Source organism: Aythya ferina, assembly GCF_964211825.1.
Source record: "Aythya ferina genome assembly, contig: HAP1_SCAFFOLD_29, whole genome shotgun sequence".
Classification (NCBI taxonomy): domain Eukaryota; kingdom Metazoa; phylum Chordata; class Aves; order Anseriformes; family Anatidae; genus Aythya; species Aythya ferina.
In genome coordinates this window covers 395,287-415,753 of record NW_028181463.1, presented here as the reverse complement: position 1 = coordinate 415,753, position 20,467 = coordinate 395,287, and the positions used below count along the sequence as shown (strand labels likewise).

Below are 20,467 nucleotides of genomic sequence, written 5' to 3'. Positions count from 1 at the left end.
TAAAACCTTACATTACCCGTTTCCAAGAGGACCTTTGTCTATCTCCTTGTCTGGAGCCTTGCTTTCTGTTTGCTGAGCGTCCTGTACACAGCAACCACTTCTGCCCATCCACCCCCAGTGGGACACCTCTAATCCAGTGAAATGGTTAATGTCGTTGCTGTGGAGGCACACCTAAACCAGAGGGCACATCCAGGAGGGCTGCTCTGTCCATCCCCTGGTGCCCAGCTGCTGGCTGCTTGCAGCATTCACCTGCGGGATGGATGCACACAGAGGTTGTGCTGAAAAACCACATCCCCTTGTCTGCAGGTCCTAAAGAACAGCTCAGAAAAGCCCTAGTGCAGTCTGTAAGCAGAGAGAAGAGAAGGGATATTCTCAGGTGCATCACTAACTTGTTTGTGTCTCAATTCAATGGAATAGGAAGCTCAGTCACCAGTGCAAATCCAACTACGCCGATAACATAGAGGCTGCCCCACTACCCTGTTAATATAGAGCCTACCCCACAATCAGAGCAGGAAGAGGCAGGCAGAGAGTGCAGAAAGTGCCTTCTCTTTGCAGGCAGCTCCTGCCCTGCCCTTCTTCTGCCCAAGCCCCTGGGCAGCTCCTCAGGCAGGCTGAGTGCTGAGCCTGGCAAGCAGCACAAGCCCTGCCCTGGCACACAGCCCCTGGGGCACAGCAGGGACCCTGCTCTGCACCACAGCCCTGCACACCCCTGTCTGCACCCCCGGCTTCTCCTTCCTCCAGGACCTGCAGCTGCATTGCCCTCCAGCCACAGACTTACTGTGTTCAGGGCTGGGAAGTGTTCTCCCCCAGTGAGCTCTGTGCATCCTGCCACTTCTGCCTGCCTTTAAGCACTCTGTCTCTGCAGGCAGTGCCCCCAGCCCTGCTGCACTGTGCAGAGGAGCTGCTCCTGGGCACAGCTGTCTCTCTGCACCATGGCCCTCTTTCCAGCAGCTCTCTCTGTCCCACGAGCCCGGCCCAGCTCAGCAGCACAGCACCAGCCCAAGGCACTGCAATCACCCCTCTGGGGGCTTTGCTGATGAGCCCACGAACCTCAGGCACTCAGACACAATTGAAGACATCTCTCCAGAAGTGCAAGTCAGAGGCAAGTTTCCTGCAGTGTCCCCCTGAGGGCCAGCACTGACACAGCCTCCCTTGGAGCTCGTTAGAGCAGAACCCTGGAGGCAGTGAGGACAAGGAGACAAAGGCAATGTGAAGGTGACAGTGATGTGTAGGAAAACTGGATGTGTGTCACCAAGCACAAGGGCGCAGACAATAATGAATGATTTAAAATTTTAAAAGACAGAAAATGAAGATAAAATAGTAATAATAAAAATAACTATAATAATATTAATAATAATATGTACAAGGCAAGTGATGCACCATGCAATTGTTGAGAAGCCCCTCACCGATGTTCAACCTGTCTCTGAGCTTTGGTCCCACTGACCCTGGCCAGCCGGCATCAGGATCTCTTGTGCATGTCCCTTGACCTTAATTTCTTTTCGTGCAAAATCAGCTCTCGGAGGAATTTGGAGTATTTTCTTCCCTTTCTCTAATACTCCCTCTGATCTGTCACCCCACCCAGTAATGCCATCGATGTAGTGCAGGTGCTCAGGAGCTTCCTCCTCTTCCAGGGCAGTCTGAATCATGCAGCTGGCATGGCAGCACTCAGCATTGCGGGACTTCATTCAGGCCACGATAGGCCTCTGTTAGTGCACTCGGTTGCTGCTATACTGACACAGGTGCACGGTTGTGGTAGGGATTGGCACCAGCTGTCCTTCAGTCCTCATCAACCCCACAACAGTATAATGTCCTCTGTCTCCAAGGCAGCTATGCCAAAAGCCCACCGATACCCTTTTGGGTCCCTGAAATATCTATCCTCTCCTGAAGCAGTCTCTTTCAAGGATGCACAGAGTCTCTCGGCCAGTGCCAATAATGTTTTTGCCACTCCTTCCCACTTAGACACACTTCAGCCTCCAGTACAGTTCAGTGTTGGGATCCCCCTGTCACTGCAGACATACAAATGGGTTCGACCTTCTTAGCTTGATGGCATTAGGGTACACTGTGCAGTGGTGCCCACTAGCTCCTGATACTTCAGTGGGACTGATGCGCAAAGCCATCGAATCCCCACAGTCCAATAAACCCGACTGTCCCCTTCCTCCCCCTGGCTGGAGGCACAGCCCCTCTAGTCCTGCTCATAGTATTCAGTACTGTGTCTGCAGGACAGCCCGCTGGAAATTGGAGCAGCAGTTCTCTAAGAACCCCTTTTAGTGATTGTTTTTCCTTGCCACTCACATACCTGTGCCTTTAGATTTTCCATCCCACTTCCTCATGTGCTCTCCATGGTCACACCGGTAAAACCACAGGGTGGCACATAGTGTGTGCCCACCATATCTCCTTTTCTGCCCTCTAATTCCAGGGAGGGGTGCTGTTTCTCCCAGCACCAGAGCAGCATGGGGATAGGGATCGCTTGATTACTGATGCTCTTATGACTTCTTCCTCTTCGTCCTCCTACTCACATGACGGCCCAGCTTTTCTGAAGCCTGCCTCGTCTTCTGACTAACTGACTTTCACATCCATTGTTTTTTCTTGCATAGAGGAGCAACTGATACAGACAGAGCTTGGTTTTCTGGCTCAGACACAGGGCCCAGAAAGAGAGCTGGAGTTGCTGCAGGGCATTTTGCAGATGCTGTAGTAGCTGCAGGGTCTGTCAGAGAGGTTGGAGTGACTGCAGGGCTTTTCACAGAGGCTGGAGTGGCATTGATTGTGGCTCTGTAAGCACAGGCCAAGACCCAGCACACTGCAGTGGTATGTGTCTCTTTGGAAATGCCAGGGTGATAACACCTCCTTTTCAAGCATTTAACCATTTTTTTTTTTTAGGATTCTGCATTTGCTCGGGGTGAAGTTCCAAAGTTCTGGAGGTGCTGACTGCTGTAGGTGCCTGCCCAGATCCTCCCTCACTCCCTGCCACTCCAAACTCTCCTGCCACCAGACAGAAATCTGAATGGTATTCTTAAGTAGTCCTGAAACACATTCAGGAGACATAACAATAGGAGCGTGCTGGTTTGACCATCCCAAGGATATTCAAAACTTTGAAGAGCCAGTGTAAATAGCCTGGAGGAGAAGGTTGAGGTGAAAGTGAAAGGGAGAGTGAACAAGTGGGGAAAAGTGACCTCCCCTGTGTCCCCCATGGCTTGGTTTCCTGAGGAGAAAAGGTCCAGAGTGTAGTTCTTAATAGTTTCTGAGAGATGGCTTCCAAGGTATCATGGTAATGGCAGTGCTGAGTACAAGTACCAGATTAGTCTCATGACCAGGATTTTTATCATATCATAAGCCAGTGTTACACAACACATCAAAAGAATAAACTTGATGCAGCCATCAGAAAAGATGAACAGCATGACAGGGGAGACATAAAGTAAGTAATGTGCTATGCAACACAATTCTGAAATCGAGCACAACAGATCTGAGCTTAAAAGAAAAAGAGAGAAAGAGAGAAAGAAAGAGAGAAAGAGAGAGGAAGGAAGGAAGGAAGGAAGGAAGGAAGGAAAGAAGGAAGGAAGGAAGGAAGGAAGGAAGGAAGGAAGGAAGGAAGGAAGGAAGGAAGGAAGGAAGGAAGGAAGGAAGGAAGGAAGGAAGGAAGGAAGGAAGGAAGGAAGGAAGGAAGGAAATCAACTTTGTTATCACCAATTATTAAAATCAACTAATGCTTATAATAGCTTTCTTTTAACATGCTGTGGTCAGATCTGCCATTTGCTCAAAATTCATGCTCCATGTTGGGCACCAAAAGAGTGTGGTTTGACCCGGGAGGCAGCACAGCACAGCACCACACAGCCATTCCCTCACACACACACCCTGCTACACCCCGAGCAGATGCAGGAGAGAATGAGGAGGGGAAAAAAGATAAAATACATAAATAAATAAATAAATACATCTTGGATTGAGATAAAGACAGTTTAATAAGACAGAAAGGGAAGAGAAATAATATGAGCAATGATGGTGATTGCGTGTCCCACAGTAGTGGTACTCCCTACCCTGGCCAGCCACCCCATATTGATTGTTCAGCACGACGTCATGTGGTCTGGAATATCCCTTTGGCGTCTTGGGGTCAGCTGTCCTGCTTCTGTCCCCACCAGCTTTGCAGGCACCCCCAGCCCTCCACTGCTGGGCAACAACTAAGCCATCAGTGTCTAATCAGCATTCTTCTCATGCTGAATCCAAAACACAGCTTCATACCAGCTCCTAGGAGGAAAATTACCTCGATCCTAGCCAGCTCCAGGACACCCACAGACTAAGGGCATGATATCCCTCTGCGTATATCAACAGAGAAAAGGTGGTTGTGCTTAATTGGAAAGTACTGGAGCTGAGCATGATGCAGATGGTATGGAATATGGGCCGGATATTGTCCATGTGTTGTCTGGGAGAGACTTAATTTCCTTCCTATTAGATGATACAGTGCAGTGTTTTGTAAGTAACAGCATGCATGAGAAAGAAGAACAGAAAAAGAGGAATCTGGCAGCCTTCTATCCCACACCCTTCAGTGGTTCTGTGCTGTCATTCCGTTCAACTAGTTACTCGTGTATTATCCAAACTGTCCTGCAAACTCCTGCTGCCGTTGCTTTGTGAGAGACAGCACAATCACAGTGAGCCGTCTGCCTGCAGACATTAACAGCTAACAGAATGGAGTATCTGTCCAGGGGAACCTCGAGAAACTGCAGGAATTTGCCTACAGAGACCTCCTGACATTTACAAGGAGAAGAGCCCAGTACTGCACCAGAAGAAGAGGAACCCCACACAAGGGGGCAGACTGGGACCCTTCTGAGTGAGCAGTGCCCAGGACGAGGAGGGCCTGGGCACCACAAGGGATGCCACACGAGCAGTGGTGCCTGCTCACCAGAAGCAAGGCCAGCTTCCTACAGAGCTCCTTATGAGCAGCATGGCCACCAAGATCTGAGTTGTCAGACAGTTTATATTCAGTGAGACAACCCCCCCCAGAATTGTATACAGGTACAGGGAAAGAGGTACAGGTCTGGGATTCCCTAGTGCAGCCAGGTGTGGAGAGGATCAAGTGCTGTGGCAAGGCTCAAAGTCCAAAAAGAACCCAAAACAGGTCTTTGTATCCATGGCTATGGCTGTTGTCTCTGCCACTAAGGCCTATGAGGAGACAGATGATTGTTAAAGCACCAGGGCCTCATTGCCTGCTCACCCCCACCCATGAACCAGGCAGGGGTCGTACCATTCTCCTGCACTTGGCAATGCACATCCCCATCTCCTACTGCCCCACAAAGAGCCCTGAGCAGTGTCTGAAGGGTAAGGATCTCCCTTCCCAGAGGACAGGGGTCAAGGCCTGGCCCTCATGCTTGGTGAAACACATCCAGTTTGCCTACACATCAGTGTCACCTTCACATTGCTTTTGTCTCCTTGTCCTCACTGCCTCCAGGGTTCTGCTCTAACGAGCTCCAAGGGAGGCTGTGTGAGTGCTGGCCCTCAGGGGGACACTGCAGGAAACTTGCCTCTGACTTGGACTTCTGGAGAGATGTCTTCAATTGTGTCTGAGTGCCTGAGGTTCGTGGGCTCATCAGCAAAGCCCCCAGAGGGGTGATTGCAGTGCCTTGGTTGGGCTGGTGCTGTGCTGCTAAGCTGGGCCGGGCTCGTGGGACAGAGAGAGCTCGTGGCAAGAGGGCCCTGGTGCAGAGAGACAGCTGTGGCCAGGAAACAGCGCAGCAGGAAAGAGACACAGAGGCACAGACACAGAGAGAAGAAAAGGAGAGAGGGGCTGAAGGCAGTTGGGAGTGGAAGATTCTGAGAGCTGCCTGCTGGAGAAATGTGCACAGCCCTTGACAAGGTAAGTGTCTGGCTGCAGGGCCATGCAGCTGCAGGTCCTGGAAGGGTCTCCTCCTGCTGGGTCTTGTTTCTGGGAGGGCAGTGGGCAATGCAGTAGGCTTTGAGAGTCCTGCTGGGTTGCAGTGCGAGGTGAGGAAGTCTGGCAGAAGCCCCTTGGAGAGTCATAACCCAGCTGCCCCTGGTCAGAAAAGAGCCAATCGGCTAAGCCTCCACCAGACACTGTAGGGAGTACAGCTGGGATACTGGGACACCCCAGCTTGTGGATATCCAGCTCTGTTTATGGGGCATTCTCCTGCATTGCAGGCTACTCTCCAGCAGGATGCAGTTCTCTTGTGGCATCCTTGTATTATCCAAGACCACGAAGAAAAGGACACCTCCTTGGTAAGACCATGTCTGTGCTACTGGAGGGCAGTCTGTGCATAGCTGGAGTGAGGCCTCTGCACCCCTTGTTAGGAGGGAAGAACTGAGATCCTGTTCAGTCCCGTGGTGACAAGGTGAGGATTCTGTCCAGCTGCACTGGGACTGGGACTTCTCTGCTCTGAGCTGTCTCCGGTTTCTTCTCAGGGAAACACCACAGTGGGATGGTCCTACAGCTCTCAGAGAGGTGACAGGGCAGCTGAGAACACTGGTGTTCAGCAGTGGCATCTGCAGATCTGCTCTGCATTCAGATGAGCTGTTTGCAACAGTACTGCAAATCTCATTGTCCTGACAGGTGGACTCCATGTCCCCCATGTTTCTGCCTCCCTCCTGCTGCACAGAAGGAAGGACTCCTCTGCAGCCCATAGCAGCTCCTGCTCCAAGTGCCACTCTAAGGCAGCACCAGCCACAGCTCAAACAAGAGAGATTCAGAACTGGTCTCCTGCAAAGCAAGAGGCTAGGCTGGGGGGTACTCTAAGGCTTGCAAGAAGTATCCGCCAGAGAAATGTGTACTAACTAAGTTCTGACTTATCCTCTGCAACAGAAAACTGTGTCCAATGTCAGAAAATGTCCAACATCAGCTCAGTGAGGCAGGATGAATGCCAGCCTCCTGCTGGCATTCGCAGACACGCGTGAGCTGCAGCTCCTGCACTTCGTGCTCTTCCTGGGCATCTACCTGGCTGCCCTCTTGGGCAACGGCCTCATCCTCACTGCCGTAGCCTGTGACCACCGCCTCCACACCCCCATGTACTTCTTCCTCCTCAACCTCGCCCTCCTCGACGTGAGCTGCATCTCTACCACTCTGCCCAGAGCCATGGCCAATGCCCTCTGGGACACCAGGGCCATCTCCTATCAAGGCTGTGCTGCTCAACTCTTCTTTTTTGTCTTCTTCTTTGGTTCAGAGTTTTTTCTTCTCACAGTCATGGCCTATGACCGCTACGTTGCCATCTGCAAGCCCCTGCACTATGGGAGCCTCCTGGACAGCAGAGCTTGTGCCCAGATGGCAGCAGCTGCCTGGGGCAGTGGCTTTCTCAATGCTGTCCTACACACATCCAACACATTTTCCCTGCCCCTCTCTCGAGGCAATGCTGTGGACCAGTTCTTCTGTGAAATCCCCCACATCCTCAAGCTCTCCTGCTCAGATGCCTACCTCAGGGAAGCTAGGGTACTTTTCTTTACTCTTTGTTCAGTCTTCGGTTGTTTCATTTTCATTGTGCTGTCCTATGTGCAGATCCTCAGGGCAGTGCTGAGGATGCCCTCTGAGCAGGGCCGGCACAAAGCCTTTTCCACGTGCCTCCCTCACCTGGCCGTGGTTTCCCTCTTTGTCAGCACTGCCATGTTTGCCTACCTGAAGCCCCCCTCCATCTCTTCCACATCCCTGGACCTGATAATGGCAGTTCTGTACTCGGTGGTGCCTCCAGCACTGAACCCCCTCATCTACAGCATGAGGAACCAGGAGCTCAAGGATACAGTGAAGAAAATCTTTGGATACACTGTTACAGTAATATTCCAATAGACCTAACTGTACTTTTAGTTTAAAATGTGTTTATGACAATCTCATATATTTTTTGTATTTCTATTTCTTAATAATAGTGCTTCTGATTAATTTTTTTTTCCCAGCCTCCTACCTTTTAATTTAATTTTATTTATTTATATATATATATTATGTTATTTTCTCATGTACATATAGAACCAGGCTTCCTGTTTAGATACAGACAATAAAGAAATAGAAATTCTGTTGAGTCCATGACTGGACAAAAGAAACAGAAAAGAAAGAAGAAACAGAAATTCTGCTGACTGTGGGATCCCCTCTGCCTACACACCCAGGAGGACATGGACAGAAAGAAGGCCCCCATATGGGTTGTCCTGTCCCTTCTGCTTGAGTCCATGACTGGGCAGCAGCAGGCACAAGGCTTGGCTGTGTGTAGCCAAGAAGCTGCAAGGCCAGCTGCAGGCTCATGGCTTGGAAGCTGCTGCTGAGGTGACTTGTGTGTGCTTGGCTGAGAGGCTGCAAGGAGCCTGCTGGGTTGGGATGCCTACTTCAGGAGTGGTTTCCACCCTGGTGGAGCTTTCTGTGGTAGTAGAAAAGAGCAGGAGAGAAAAAACTGCCACAACGTGCACCTTGGAAGTTATGCACTGGCCACAAGGAGGAAGAAATGTCCCTCAAAGTATATTGCTGTGATGCCAGAAGTCAACTAAAGAGTGTGATCAGATCCTAGCTTTCTGTTTCAAGGAACAGCTAATGAGGGTTTGTGAGACATGGGTGAAATGATGGAAATGCTTGGATGAGAACAAGGTGGTGAACAGAGATGGGCGTCTGCAGACTTCAAGGAAATAGGGCAAAAGTAGGATAGCACAGGAATGCCTGCAGAGGATAAGGCAGAGGGTGCTGGTAAAAAGGGAAGGCCCCAACAGCCCTGAGGTTTTTGTTCCTTTGTCTGATGAGGACATGAGTAGTCATTGCACTGGAGCCTCATTGCCTCCCTGCAAACCTGTGCAAATGGAGGTGTTATACCATTGTTCTTCCCAAGGCATCACACTGCCCACCACATCCCACAGATCCCCTGGAAAAGCCCTGAGCCAGACATGGGGTACAGGATCTCGCCTCCAGTAGCTGGGGTCAGGCCTTGGCCCTTCTGCTTCGTCAAAGGAAACCAAGACTTTTCTCAGCACACTGCTTTTGCCTGTCAGCAATCATGGCTTCCAATTATGTGCCCTAACAAGTCCCTGGGGAAGTTGTCTTACTAACAGCCCTCAGTGGGGCCCATTAATACTCCAAGTCACTTTGACTTTTCCTTCTGACTTTACATTCTTAAGCAATTGCATCGCTCTCCTCTCTGAGGAGTTCCATGGTATATTTTGGTGCACAGTCCATGAAGCTCAGTACCTGAGCTTCATTGACTGTGCATGTAAATACACCATGGAACTCATTAAATTGAAGAAACTCCTAAGATCTCTTCAATACTTTTCTTCATGACTTCAAAACTTGTACAGCTAATTACAGAGCTTGTGTGATATTCTTAAGGAAGAAGATTTCAAAAAGCACCTAGTACATATCTTTTCTTGTTTTAAAGGCTAAATTTTGCTGCATTTTAGTTTTCAGCATCATTCTTCTATTGCTATTGGTCCAAGGAAACTTCTTTGGAGACTTCAATAGGGAGCAGAGAAAAGCAGAGTCTGGAGGTCTGAAACCTCTACTGCCAGCAGTGGTCTTTGTCCCTGTAACTGCAGCCAAGCTCAGCGCATGAAACCTTTTCAAAGACAAGTCAGGCATTCCTTGGGTAAAATAATGAAGCAAATAATAAAATAAAATAAAATAAAATAAAATAAAATAAAATAAAATAAAATAAAATAAAATAAAATAAAATAAAATAAAATAAAATAAAATAATAAATAAAATAAAATAATAAAAAAGTTGAAATGACCATCAGAACTTGAGAAATTCTGGTTAAATCTTATTAGACAACTGGACATGGTTCTCTTGTGTCTTCTGTCAAAAACTCAGGATGAAAAGTAAAAAAATATATCTTCAAGTGGCTTTAGATGTACCCATGACCTTTGCTTCTTTTGGGAAATTGTTCTCTTTCAGCCACGGAAACCTAAATTGAGTAATGTGAAAAGACCTGCCCAGTCAATAGAGTAGGGCAAAGTCCTTCTTCCTGTGCTATAGATGCAGAAGGCAAAAAGAATTGCATTGTGCCTGACACTACTCTGGGATGTGTAACCCAGGTCAGGCAACTTTACCTTAGTGCTGACAAGTCCATCCCTAAAGCACGCTCCCAAGCTCTACATCTACACCTTGGTTCTCCAGTCGATGAACGAAGCTCATGGATGGCAATCAGGGAGTCTCGGTTAGTGTGACGCTGCCTCAGGTGCTCCACCATGGTAGCCATTGGCACCTGCTGTTCTTCAACCCTCAGCAAACCCCCAACAGAAGGATTCTGTGGAAGGCCAAGCAATGTAGATAACAGTTTCATGTCCTTTGTCTCCAAGGCAGCTCTGCCAAAGCCCCACTGGTGGTGCCCTCTTGGAACTTTGAAGTTCCCACTCCTGAAGCAGTCTATGCCAAGGATGCACATAGCCTCTGGACCAGTCCCAATGGGGTGCTTTTGCCATTCCTTCCCAGTTAGACTCACTTCAGCCTCCAGTACAGTTATCTCTTGGGATTCCCCTATCACTCCAGAAATACAGGTGTGTTCTACCTCTTTTTAGCTTGATGGCATCAGGGTACTCTGTGCACCGGTGTCTAGTAGAGCGTGATACATTTTGTGGGTCTGATGTACCCAGCCATTAAATACATCCATTCCAGTAAATCCCATTGTCCCTTTCCTCCCTGCCTCCCCCTGGCTGGAAGGAGGACCCCTCTAGTCCTGCTCGTCATATTTATTACTGTGTCTGGTAGACAGCACACTGGAAACATGTCCCACCATGGCACTGTCATTCCATGGTGCAGTGGAGAGGGTGTTGATAGCAAAGGGATGCATTCGGGTGTGGAAGGTAAGGCCCAGCAGAGACAAGGAATCAAGGCAGTGGGGTGGGGGAGGCCAGCAGAAGCAGCCCAAGGGGTGGTGCTGCTTGTGAGGACATGTTTGTGGCAGCAGCCTGAGTGGGCAGCAGCTGTGCGCAGGCCAGGGGAGGCCAGGAAGCGCATGCCAGGAGCGCTCCTGCCAGCAGAGCCAAGGCCGGAGCCGAGCCCAAGGGCAGAGGCAGGCCCAGGGCAGGGGGCTGCAAGGGCCATGCTGAGCTCCCTGCCCCTGCAGCAGCCGCCCTGGCCCTCGGCCTCCTCTCCCCTGCCCCTGCAGCTCTGGTCTCCCTTGGTGCAGCCCTGGCTCTGCAGCACCAAGCCCTGCTGGGAGCCCTCCCCTGCATGCTGCCACCACTCCCTGACGCTGCTGTTGCCCTCTGTCGGGCACTGCCCAGCCCAGCCCAGCCCCTGCCCACCTCTCCCCACCTCCCTGCCCTCTCCCCAGCCCAGCAGCCCAGGCTGGTCTGGCCCCAGGGCAGTGCCCAGTGCAGGCTGCTGCAGGGCTCTGGGCATGGCCACCACAGCCCCAGCCCCTCAAAGGCACTGCAGCTTTTGGCACAAAGGTGGATTTGGGCCTCCCCAGCAGCCCCTGTACTGGGGCCAGCCCCAGCTCAGGAGGTGGAGGTCCGTGAACCTGCAGGAGCCCTGCTCTCTTCCTGGGAGATCCCCAGCACACAGTGCCTGTGCCCTGCAGGGCCAGCCCCGCTCCCCAGGCCAGCACAAGAGTCCTGGCCCAGCCACAGAGCAGCTCTAGATTCCTCTCCAGGTTGCCATTTGCCATCAAACCCAGCACCAGTGGACACTCCCAGGCCAGTCAAGGCCAGTTATTACTGTTTGCTGGGCCATATGCTACCAAGAAGTCAGATTCCAGTCCAGCCCTTTGTCCTTCAGCGATCACTATGGGAATCTGATCCATCCTGAAGCCCAGAAAAACAAGAGGGCTGTTCAGGGAGGAGCTCCTTGGGTGTATTTCTGACACCAGCTTTAGAAGAGGTGTACAGAGATGTGGAGGAGATGCCACTCTAGGGGCATCAGGAAACTCACCAAGGTGCATGAGATCTGATGGCTAACCCACGTACAAGAGCACAAGAGAACAATGTGGAGACCGAAAGAGAGTAGCAGGGAAAAGGCCACATCCTGCTGCTGGCCATGCTCATGGCTCCAGGGAAGCAGCAGCCCCGACCCAAAGGCAGCAGAGAGGCAGAGCCCAGCAGGCAGTGAGGGGCAGCCCCGAGGGCCACCAGGGCTGCTCCTGCATGTGTCAGCTTGGATCTTGGCCCCAAGCCCCTCCTGAGTGCTGCAGCTGCTCCCCCAGCTCCAGAGGAGATGGGAAGAGATGGCAGCTGAGACCAGTGAAGTTATGCTCTTTTCTTAATTGACTATACCTACAGAGGAAGCCTAGTTCAATTTGTTGATTAGAAGATGTATTCAAAGTAAATAAATTACTAAATAATTTAAATCAATATTAAAAATTATTTTAAAAATAAAAAAGAAAAATAATATAAAAATCTGTCATGTCCATTTCTCAGATACAATGGTAGTCTTCAGAGGATTATTATTAATGATTACAATATGATAATACTACTAAATATGAAAATGATATGATACAAATCACGATAATATTAACAACATTGATGCTTAAGAAGCACATATAGAATCATCTTCCTCACTGCAACTTTGAGCTCCTGGTTCCTCATGCTGTAAATGACGGGGTTCACTGCTGGAGGTACCACTGAGTACAAAAGTGACACCACCAAGTCCAGAGATAGGGAAGAGATGGAAGCGGGCTTCAGGTAGGCAAATATGGCAGTGCTGACAAACAGGGGAACCACTGCCAGGTGAGGGAGGCACGTGGAAAAGGCTTTGTGCCGGCCCTGCTCAGAGGGCATCCTCAGCACTGCCCTGAAGATCTGCACATAGGACAACACAATGAAAACAAAACAACCAAAGACTAAAGAAACAGTAAACACAAGTGTCCCAAATTCCCTGAGGTAGGCATCTGAGCAGGAGAGCTTGAGGATGTGGGGGATTTCACAGAAGAACTGGTCCACAGCATTGCCTTGGCAGAGGGGCAGGGAAAATGTGTTGGCCGTGTGCAGGACAGCAGTGAGAAAGCCACTGCCCCAGGCAGCTGCTGCCATCTGGGCACAAGCTCTGCTGCCCACGAGGCTCCCATAGTGCAGGGGCTTGCAGATGGCAACGTAGCGGTCATAGGCCATGACAGTGAGAAGGGAATACTCTGCTGTGATAAAGAAGACAAAGAGAAAGACCTGTGCAGCACATCCTTGATAGGAGATGGCCCTGGTGTCCCAGAGGGCATTGGCCATGGCTCTGGGCAGAGTGGTAGAGATGCAGCTCACGTCGAGGAGGGCGAGGTTGAGGAGGAAGAAGTACATGGGCGTGTGGAGGTGGTGGTGGCAGGCTATGGCGCTGAGGATGAGGCCGTTGCCCAGGAGGGCAGCCAGGTAGATGCCCAGGAAGAGCACGAAGTGCAGGAGCTGCAGCTCGCGCATGTCTGCGAATGCCAGCAGCAGGAACTCGCTCACAGAGCTGATGTTGGGCATTTGCTGGTTTTGGCCATAGGGTTCTCCCAAGGAGGGAAAAGGCAGTAAGAAAATACAACAAAATTATCTGATGATATCTGATTCAGTTTCAGCCTATTAAGTAGATATTAAGCAGGTCCATTTCATGAGCTCTGTCTGTTGCTTCCCGAGGGTGTCCCTGGGAGCAGGGGACTCTGCTTTGGGCAGTGTAGTTAACAGTCCTTACCTACAGAAAGAAGTAAAGAGGAACATTGCATATTCTCAGATTATTTTAATTCTTATGAACAAATTGTTGCTCCCAAATCACCTAACGGCAGAGAAGGGCTGTGGCTATTTCTTTTTTCTATACTGTCATTCCTGCTGCTCTACATTGAAAACCTTGTGGATCCTCAGAATCACAGATTCCTCTATTACAGAGTGTACTTCAGAGAGCACAGCCAGTCTGTCCATCACGTCTGGTCTGTCTGTGCTGGTCTCTCTGTGTCTCTCTGTGTCTGGTCTTTCTGTGCTGCCCTGTGCTGGTGGGACAGAAGAGCAGCGATTTTCTCAGGGAGGTGCCTGAGCCCTCCCTCGCACAGCATTTCTGGAAGCAGCTCCCTCTCACCACCTGCCCATGGCCCTGCTGGTAACTGGTTCTCTGTCCCCACATCTCCTCCCTGTCCACGCTAACAGACCTCATCCCACAAGCTTTGTGCTCACACTCACTCAGATTCCCCTCCACTTCAATAATCTGAAAGCAGAGAATCCAAAAAAGCCTTTCTCTTCAGACTAACCAAGCCTCAGTCTTCCTCTTGAAATGCCCATTCATAAATGACATACTCTAAAGTTTCTCCTAGTCCAAATTACAAGTAGAGTGAGAGCCACCCTGAAATATGCTATATCAGGCTTATGATGTGCCAGCTGTACAAGACCCCTCTGGCAACCCCACCTGCTACCAAAGCCTCCCGGTGTCAAGAGCCTGCAGATGTGTCCTGCCACATGCTGCCCTCTGTTGTTGCGCTCCTCAGTGCCTCCAAGCCCTCTCTCCTTCTCTCTTCTCTGCGTGCCAGCTGTGGTCAGAGCCCCCAGCCCTGCTGCACTGTGCAGAGGAGCTGCTCCTGGGCACAGCTATGCAGAGGAGCTGCTCCTGGGCACAGCTGCACCAGGGCCCTCTTGCCACGAGCTCTCTCTGTCCCACGAGCCCAGCCCAGCTCAGCAGCACAGCACCAGCCCAAGGCACTGCAATCACCCCTCTGGGGGCTTTGCTGATGAGCCCACGAACCTCAGGCACTCAGAGACAATTGAAGACAGTTCTCCAGAAGTCCAAGTCGGAGGCAAGTTTCCTGCAGTGTCCCCCTGAGGGCCAGCACTGACACAGCCTCCCTTGGAGCTCGTTAGAGCAGAACCCTGGAGGCAGTGAGGACAAGGAGACAAAGGCAATGTGAAGGTGACACTGAGGTGTAGGAAAACTGGATGTGTTTCACCAAGCACATGGGCCAGGCCTTGACCCATGTCCCCTGGGAAAGGAGATCCTTAGCAGTCACACCTTGCTCAGGGCTCTTTGTGGGACAGTAGGAGATGGGGATGTGCATGGCTAAGTGCAGGAGGATGGTACGACCCCTGCCTGGTTCATGGGTGGGGGCGAGGAGGCAGTGAGACCCTGGTGTTTTAACGATAATCTGTCTCCTCATAAGCCTCAGTGGCAGAGACAACAGCCATACCCTTGGACACAAAGACCTGGGTCCTGTTGGGACTTTCAGCCTTTCCACAGCCCTCTATACTGCCTAAACCTGGGTCTTAAAAGGACTCCCATACCTGCACATCATTCACTGCTGGCTACAGACCCTTGTCCGTGTGGTGTCACACCAAGTCCGAGCTGAGTCTGGGAACTCAGATCTTCTTGGTGGCCATGCCCCTCGTAAGGCAGCTCTGTAGTAAGCTGACCTGGTTCCTCGTGAGCAGGCACCACTGCTCGTATGGCATCCCTCATGGTTGCCAGGCCCTCCTCCTGCTGGACATTACTCACTCAGCAGGGTCCCAGTCTGCCCTGATGTGTGGGGTTTCTCTTCCTCTGGTACAGGACTGGGCTCTTCTCCATGTTAAAGTCAAAAATTTTCTGAAGTCAAAATCCTGCAGATTCTCAAGGTTCACCCGCAGTGATGCTCCATTCTATCAGCTGTTAATGTCAGCTGGCAGACAGTTCAACCTTAGTGTAATTGTGCTATCTCTGACCAGAGATACCTTGCAGCAGCAAGGGTTGCAGGGAAATTTGGATAATTCAGGACTAACCATCTGAATGGAATTGCAGCACAGTCACAGAAGGTAGGGGATGGAAGGCTGTCAAGTTCCACATTTGCTGTACTTTCTTCTCATGCATGCTGTCAGTTTGTCTGAAGCTGTGTCCTGAATGTTATGTGGCTGTGCAGGTCAAAATTAGAAGGGCCAAAGCCCAGCTGGAGCTCAATCCATCTATTACTGTCAAAGACAATTAAAAAAATAAAATACGATAAGATAAAAATGATATAAATAGTTTAAATGAAGGAGGATTAGGGAGAATCATAATCCTTTATTGGATTCTGGGGGGAAAATCCAGTGACAAGGGATGAGGTAAAGTCTGAGGCACTTAATGCCTTCTTTGTCTCTGTTACTAGCAGCAAGACCAGTTTTTCCCCTGCACATTTCTTCCTCCTCATGGCCAGTGCCATCCTTCCATTGTACACTTTGTGGCAGTTTTTTTTTTCTCCTGCTCTTTCCTACTACCAAAGAAAGCTTCATCAGGGTGGAAACCACTCCTGAAGTAGGCATCCCAACCCAGCAGGCTCCTTGTGGCCTCTCAGCAAACCAGACACAAGTCACCTCAGCAGCAGCTTCCAAGCCAGGGGCCTGCTGCTGGCCTTGCAGCTTCTTGTGGAGACACAGCCAAGCCTTGTGCCTGCTGCTGTGTGGTCATGGACTCAAGCAGAAGGGACAGGACAACCCATCTGGGGGCCTTCTTTCTGTCTGGGTCCTCCTGGCTCTGGAGGCAGAGGGGATCCCCCAGTCAGCATGCCAAGCAGGTGCCTTCTGCTGGCCCAGCAGGGCCACTGCCAGATGTCAGCCCAAAAGTGCAGCTCCCAGGGAGAAGTCAAGGCTGACCTGCCACCTGCAGACAGAAATGACCTCCCAGTCCCTTTCTGGGACACGTTCCTGCTGCTGCCCTATCAAGTGCAGAGACAGAAGTGACCTCACAGTCACTGCCACAGTCACATTGCTCCTGCTGGGGCAGGAAATGCTGAGGCAGAGCTGAGCCCTTCAGAGCACTCCCATCCATCTCCTCTTTGTGGCCCACAAGCTGATCAGACCCATGACCCCTCACATCCATCTTTGCATGCCATGTGACTGCAGAGTAACCTCACAGTTCTTGGCCTGCACCAAGGGCCAGACCCAGTACGGTACCTAAAGGTAAGGGTTAGGAGAGGGGCTGAAGGTGAGGAAGTCAATGCACACGAACAAAGGAATCAGCTGTTAGGTGTTCATGCATATGATCAGGCACTAAGGCTCAACTTTCTGAGTTTGAGTTTAAAGAAAGATTTATTGGGAGGGTTTGGTGTTCTGCTTTGGTATCAGGTCTGTGCTTAAAGTATGGAAAAGCTTCATGATTTTGGGTTTGTTTAGTTTTTCCAATAATTGTAGGCTTAAATTGAGCATTTAAATCTAGTGTTAAGGACAGGGATCAATGTAAGCAAGAGAGTAAGGGTAAGGGAAAGAGGCGATGGACTGAGTTTTGGCTTCAGTGCACACTTAGAGGTCAGGCATAGGAGTAGTTGATTCCTGTCTGGGTGTGGAGTAACATTTAAATTTAGGAATTATGTTTGCTCTTTGAAGCTGGGGAATAGCCTCATATAAGTGTTTTAAGTCACAGTTACAGCAGCTTCCGCATAGCCTGAACCAACTTACCTTTCAAAAAATCTTCAGTTTCTGCTGGATAATCCCTATTCCCTCCTCCAAATCTCACATTTCTCCTGACCAGGGCTTCTCCTGACCTCACTATATCAGTCATATTCTTAGAGGCATCTTTCTGGTGGCTTTCATGATCTCAGAGTATCCATCACACCTTTGTTGGCTACTCTATTCCTGAGAAAAGTGGCACTTAATACATTATGGAAAAGGACATAATAGTCCATCAGAACACCCTGCACAATGTGCCCAGCAGCTCTGCACTGCCACAAAAGTGTGGTTCCTGCCTACAAGTTTTCTTTCCAGAATGGCTCCAATGGCTCCAGGGTAACTTTTCCCATGCACTCAGTTCCCCACTCCATACCACTCATGCATGCAGGTCCCACGTGTCTCTCCAACCCTCCCTTCTGCCCCTGCAGTAGTGGCACCTCACCGCAGCAGGTTGGTGCATCTCCAGGCTCAGGGGTGTTTCCTGAGGGCCTGCCCTGTGTGGGGAGTGGTGGGGAGGAAGAGAGCAAGGTCATCTCCTGGGGCATGGCTGAGCACAGCCCAGCCATCCCGCAGCGCGGGCAGGCCCCTGCTCCCAGGCTGAGGCACACATGCAAGGTGGACACTTCTCCATCAGACCAGATTAACGCAGGACCCTTCAACCCTGCCCCAGTCCCAAGATTTGGCTACTTCTCCACCCACAGACATTGATTGCTTTCCATCTGGGGACTCAGGCAGGACTTTAAGGATCTGCTAAAGCCATGGATTTCCTTGTTTTTCACAGCCTTATCACAAGTCTTTCTCCTGGCCCTCCTCACTGCCCAGCACTGTCTCTCAGGTGGCACTCAGTGACCCTTCAGAAGGGCCTTTGGGCTTCCTCAATTGTCCTGGTGCTTATTACCACCTTCCTGGCTCCTTCCCGAGCTTAGAGAGAGTCTTCTTGTCCGTCAGGGGCCCTGTACTGGCTGTGGCTGGGACAGAGTTACTCTATGCAAAGCAGCCCCTTGTGGTACTGTGTTTTGGTTGTGTGACCAGTGATGGTCACCCACAGTTGTGGTTGCTGTTTTTGAGCATTTCTTGCACAGCATCAGGGCATTTTGTGGCTCACAATTTGTGAGTTTTATTTGGTTTTGCTATTCTGTCCCCAGTTCCTCTAGAAGAAGAGAAAGCAGGTGGCCGATAGGTGTTTATCTGCTGGTTGCATGAAGCAAGGACGTGTCCATGGTGCCAGGAGATGGAGGTCCATGAAGCTGCAGCAGCCCTGCTCTCTTGCCTGGCAGATCCCCAGCCCACAGTGCCTATGCCCCGCAGGGCCAGCCCCGCTCCCCAGGCCAGCACAAGAGGCCTGGCCCAGCCACAGAGCAGCCTGCCCCGAGCAGGGGCCTGCACAAAGAGCTTTCCCTTTGCCCTTTCCCCATCAGTGCAGGCCCAGCAATGCTGCCCTGCTCTTCCCCAGGGCCATCCCTGCTCCCAGAGAGCCTTGCCCAGGGCAGTGTGTCTGTGCTAGCCTGGCTGGCCATTGCTGCTTCCTTCTCCGTGCTCCCTGCAGGTCCCCAAGCTGGTGGTGCTGCTGTGAGAGCCAGGGGCTGTGGTGCCCTGGGACCCCCACGGGTCTCCCCCCCTGCCCATGTTGCTCAGGGTGGGCAGCAGACCTACATCCATGGGGATCTCTGCTGCTGAGCCTTTTCCATCTGCCCTGATGGCTCAGCAGCACAGGGCAGTGCTGGGCAGAGCCATGGGGTGTCTCTAAGGGCACAAATGACAGGCGAGTGCTGCACCAGACCTTGCCCACAGCACTTCAAAATGCTTATCCTCAATTATTACTCTGCAGTCTTATGGGCCTTTGCCTGCTGGGTCTTCAACACCTCTTGTGGCATTGCAGAGCCCTCCTTTAGCCCATGGACTCCTCAGATTCCCCTTTTCCTTTACCAGACCCTTCTTTGCATGGTCACACATTTTATGAGGTTCTAATCACTACCCATTGAGCACCCTGTCCCTGCAGATCCCCTGACCTCTCCTGGCAGCTCCAGATTCCTCTACAGGCTGGAATCTGCCATCTGCCCCGCTGCAGGGGGTGCAGTCCCATGCAGATATATTTAAGATCAGTTGTCATCTCCTTAGGCAAGTTCTGCCCTAATGGAAGCTCTTGGTCCTGCCCTTGGTTGCTCAGGAACCACCCTGGGACTTTCAGCCTGTGTCCCTCACTCCATGACTAACCTCCAGAATAGAGAAGAGAAGGGAGCAACCCCTTGGCTGTGTTCCTGCTAGCACATTTGGAAGAGGTGTCCAGGCTTCTGGGTTTGCCCTGAGCAAGACCCTCTTGCTACCGTGGTGCTAGCAGGGTGGCAGCTGTGACCCAGGGCTGCACAGTGCCTGCTGCTGCCTGCAGCCACAGGGATGCCACTGCAGAGACAACAGGACTGTCACCAAGGTACATGAGATATCAGGGCTTACCCAGAAAAAAAAGAAGCATAATGTGGAAGCCAAAAGAGAGCAGCAGTGAAAAGGCCACGTCCTGCTGCTGGCCATGGCCATGGCTCCAGGGAAGCAGCAGCCCTGACCCGAAGGCAGCAGAGAGGCAGAGCCCAGCGGGCAGTGAGGGGCAGCCCCGAGGGCCACCGGGGCTGCTCCTGCATGTGGCAGGTGGGCTCTTGATCCTGAGCCCCTCCTGCGTGCTGGGGCTTCTTCCCCAGCTCCAGAGGGGATGGGAAGAGATGGCAGCTCAGACCAGTGAAGTTCTAATGGCTTTCTTATTGGGTTAATCTACACAGGGAGTCATCTTCAATAGGAAAATAATTGATTCTAGAGGGGGTTGTGGTGGTTTTACCGTGCTGGGCAGCTAAACCCCACAACCGCTCTCTCACTCCCCCTCCTTTAGATAAGGAGGGGGAGAAGTAAAGCAAAGAACAACTCACGGGTTGAGATAAGGATAATTTAATTAAAGGGAAATAATTATAATAATTAAATAAAGACTACCATGAACTAAACAATTTAACTAAGGGGAAAATAAAAGGGAAAGGGGAAAAAGGGAGGAAAACAAACAAACAAAATAAATGAAAGCTATATGGAAGTGCAGAGGAAAGAAATTACTCTCTACTTCCCACAAATGAGCGATGATTGACCACGTCCTTGAAGCAAGGCCTCAACGCACGCAGCCGGTGTTCGAGAGGAGGACCGACGTCTTCTCAACGAGAGCCCACCCCTCCCCTCTTCTTCCTGTTTCCACCTTTTATTGCTGAGT

General features: G+C 51.0%; 2 protein-coding genes across 2 annotated transcripts in view; one reads left to right on the top strand and one right to left on the bottom strand.

Moving 5' to 3' along the window:
- LOC311427854 (olfactory receptor 14C36-like) overlaps window positions 1-13,344 on the bottom strand; it is a gene marked incomplete at both ends in the record, with an annotated part of 273,414 nt that extends 260,070 nt beyond the window's left edge. The window contains one exon of the mRNA XM_084539445.1: window positions 12,466-13,344. Within this exon, the coding sequence (XP_084395571.1) occupies window positions 12,466-13,344 (879 nt within the window). The remainder of the gene's footprint in view (window positions 1-12,465) is intronic.
- LOC311427924 (olfactory receptor 14C36-like) lies at window positions 6,869-7,771 on the top strand (the record flags this gene model as incomplete). The annotated part of the gene is made up of 1 exon (XM_084539506.1): window positions 6,869-7,771. The coding sequence occupies exon 1, from the start codon at window positions 7,001-7,003 to the stop codon at window positions 7,769-7,771; it is 771 nt and encodes a 256-aa protein (XP_084395632.1). The 5' UTR covers window positions 6,869-7,000.
- Window positions 13,345-20,467: the final 7,123 nt, after the last annotated feature.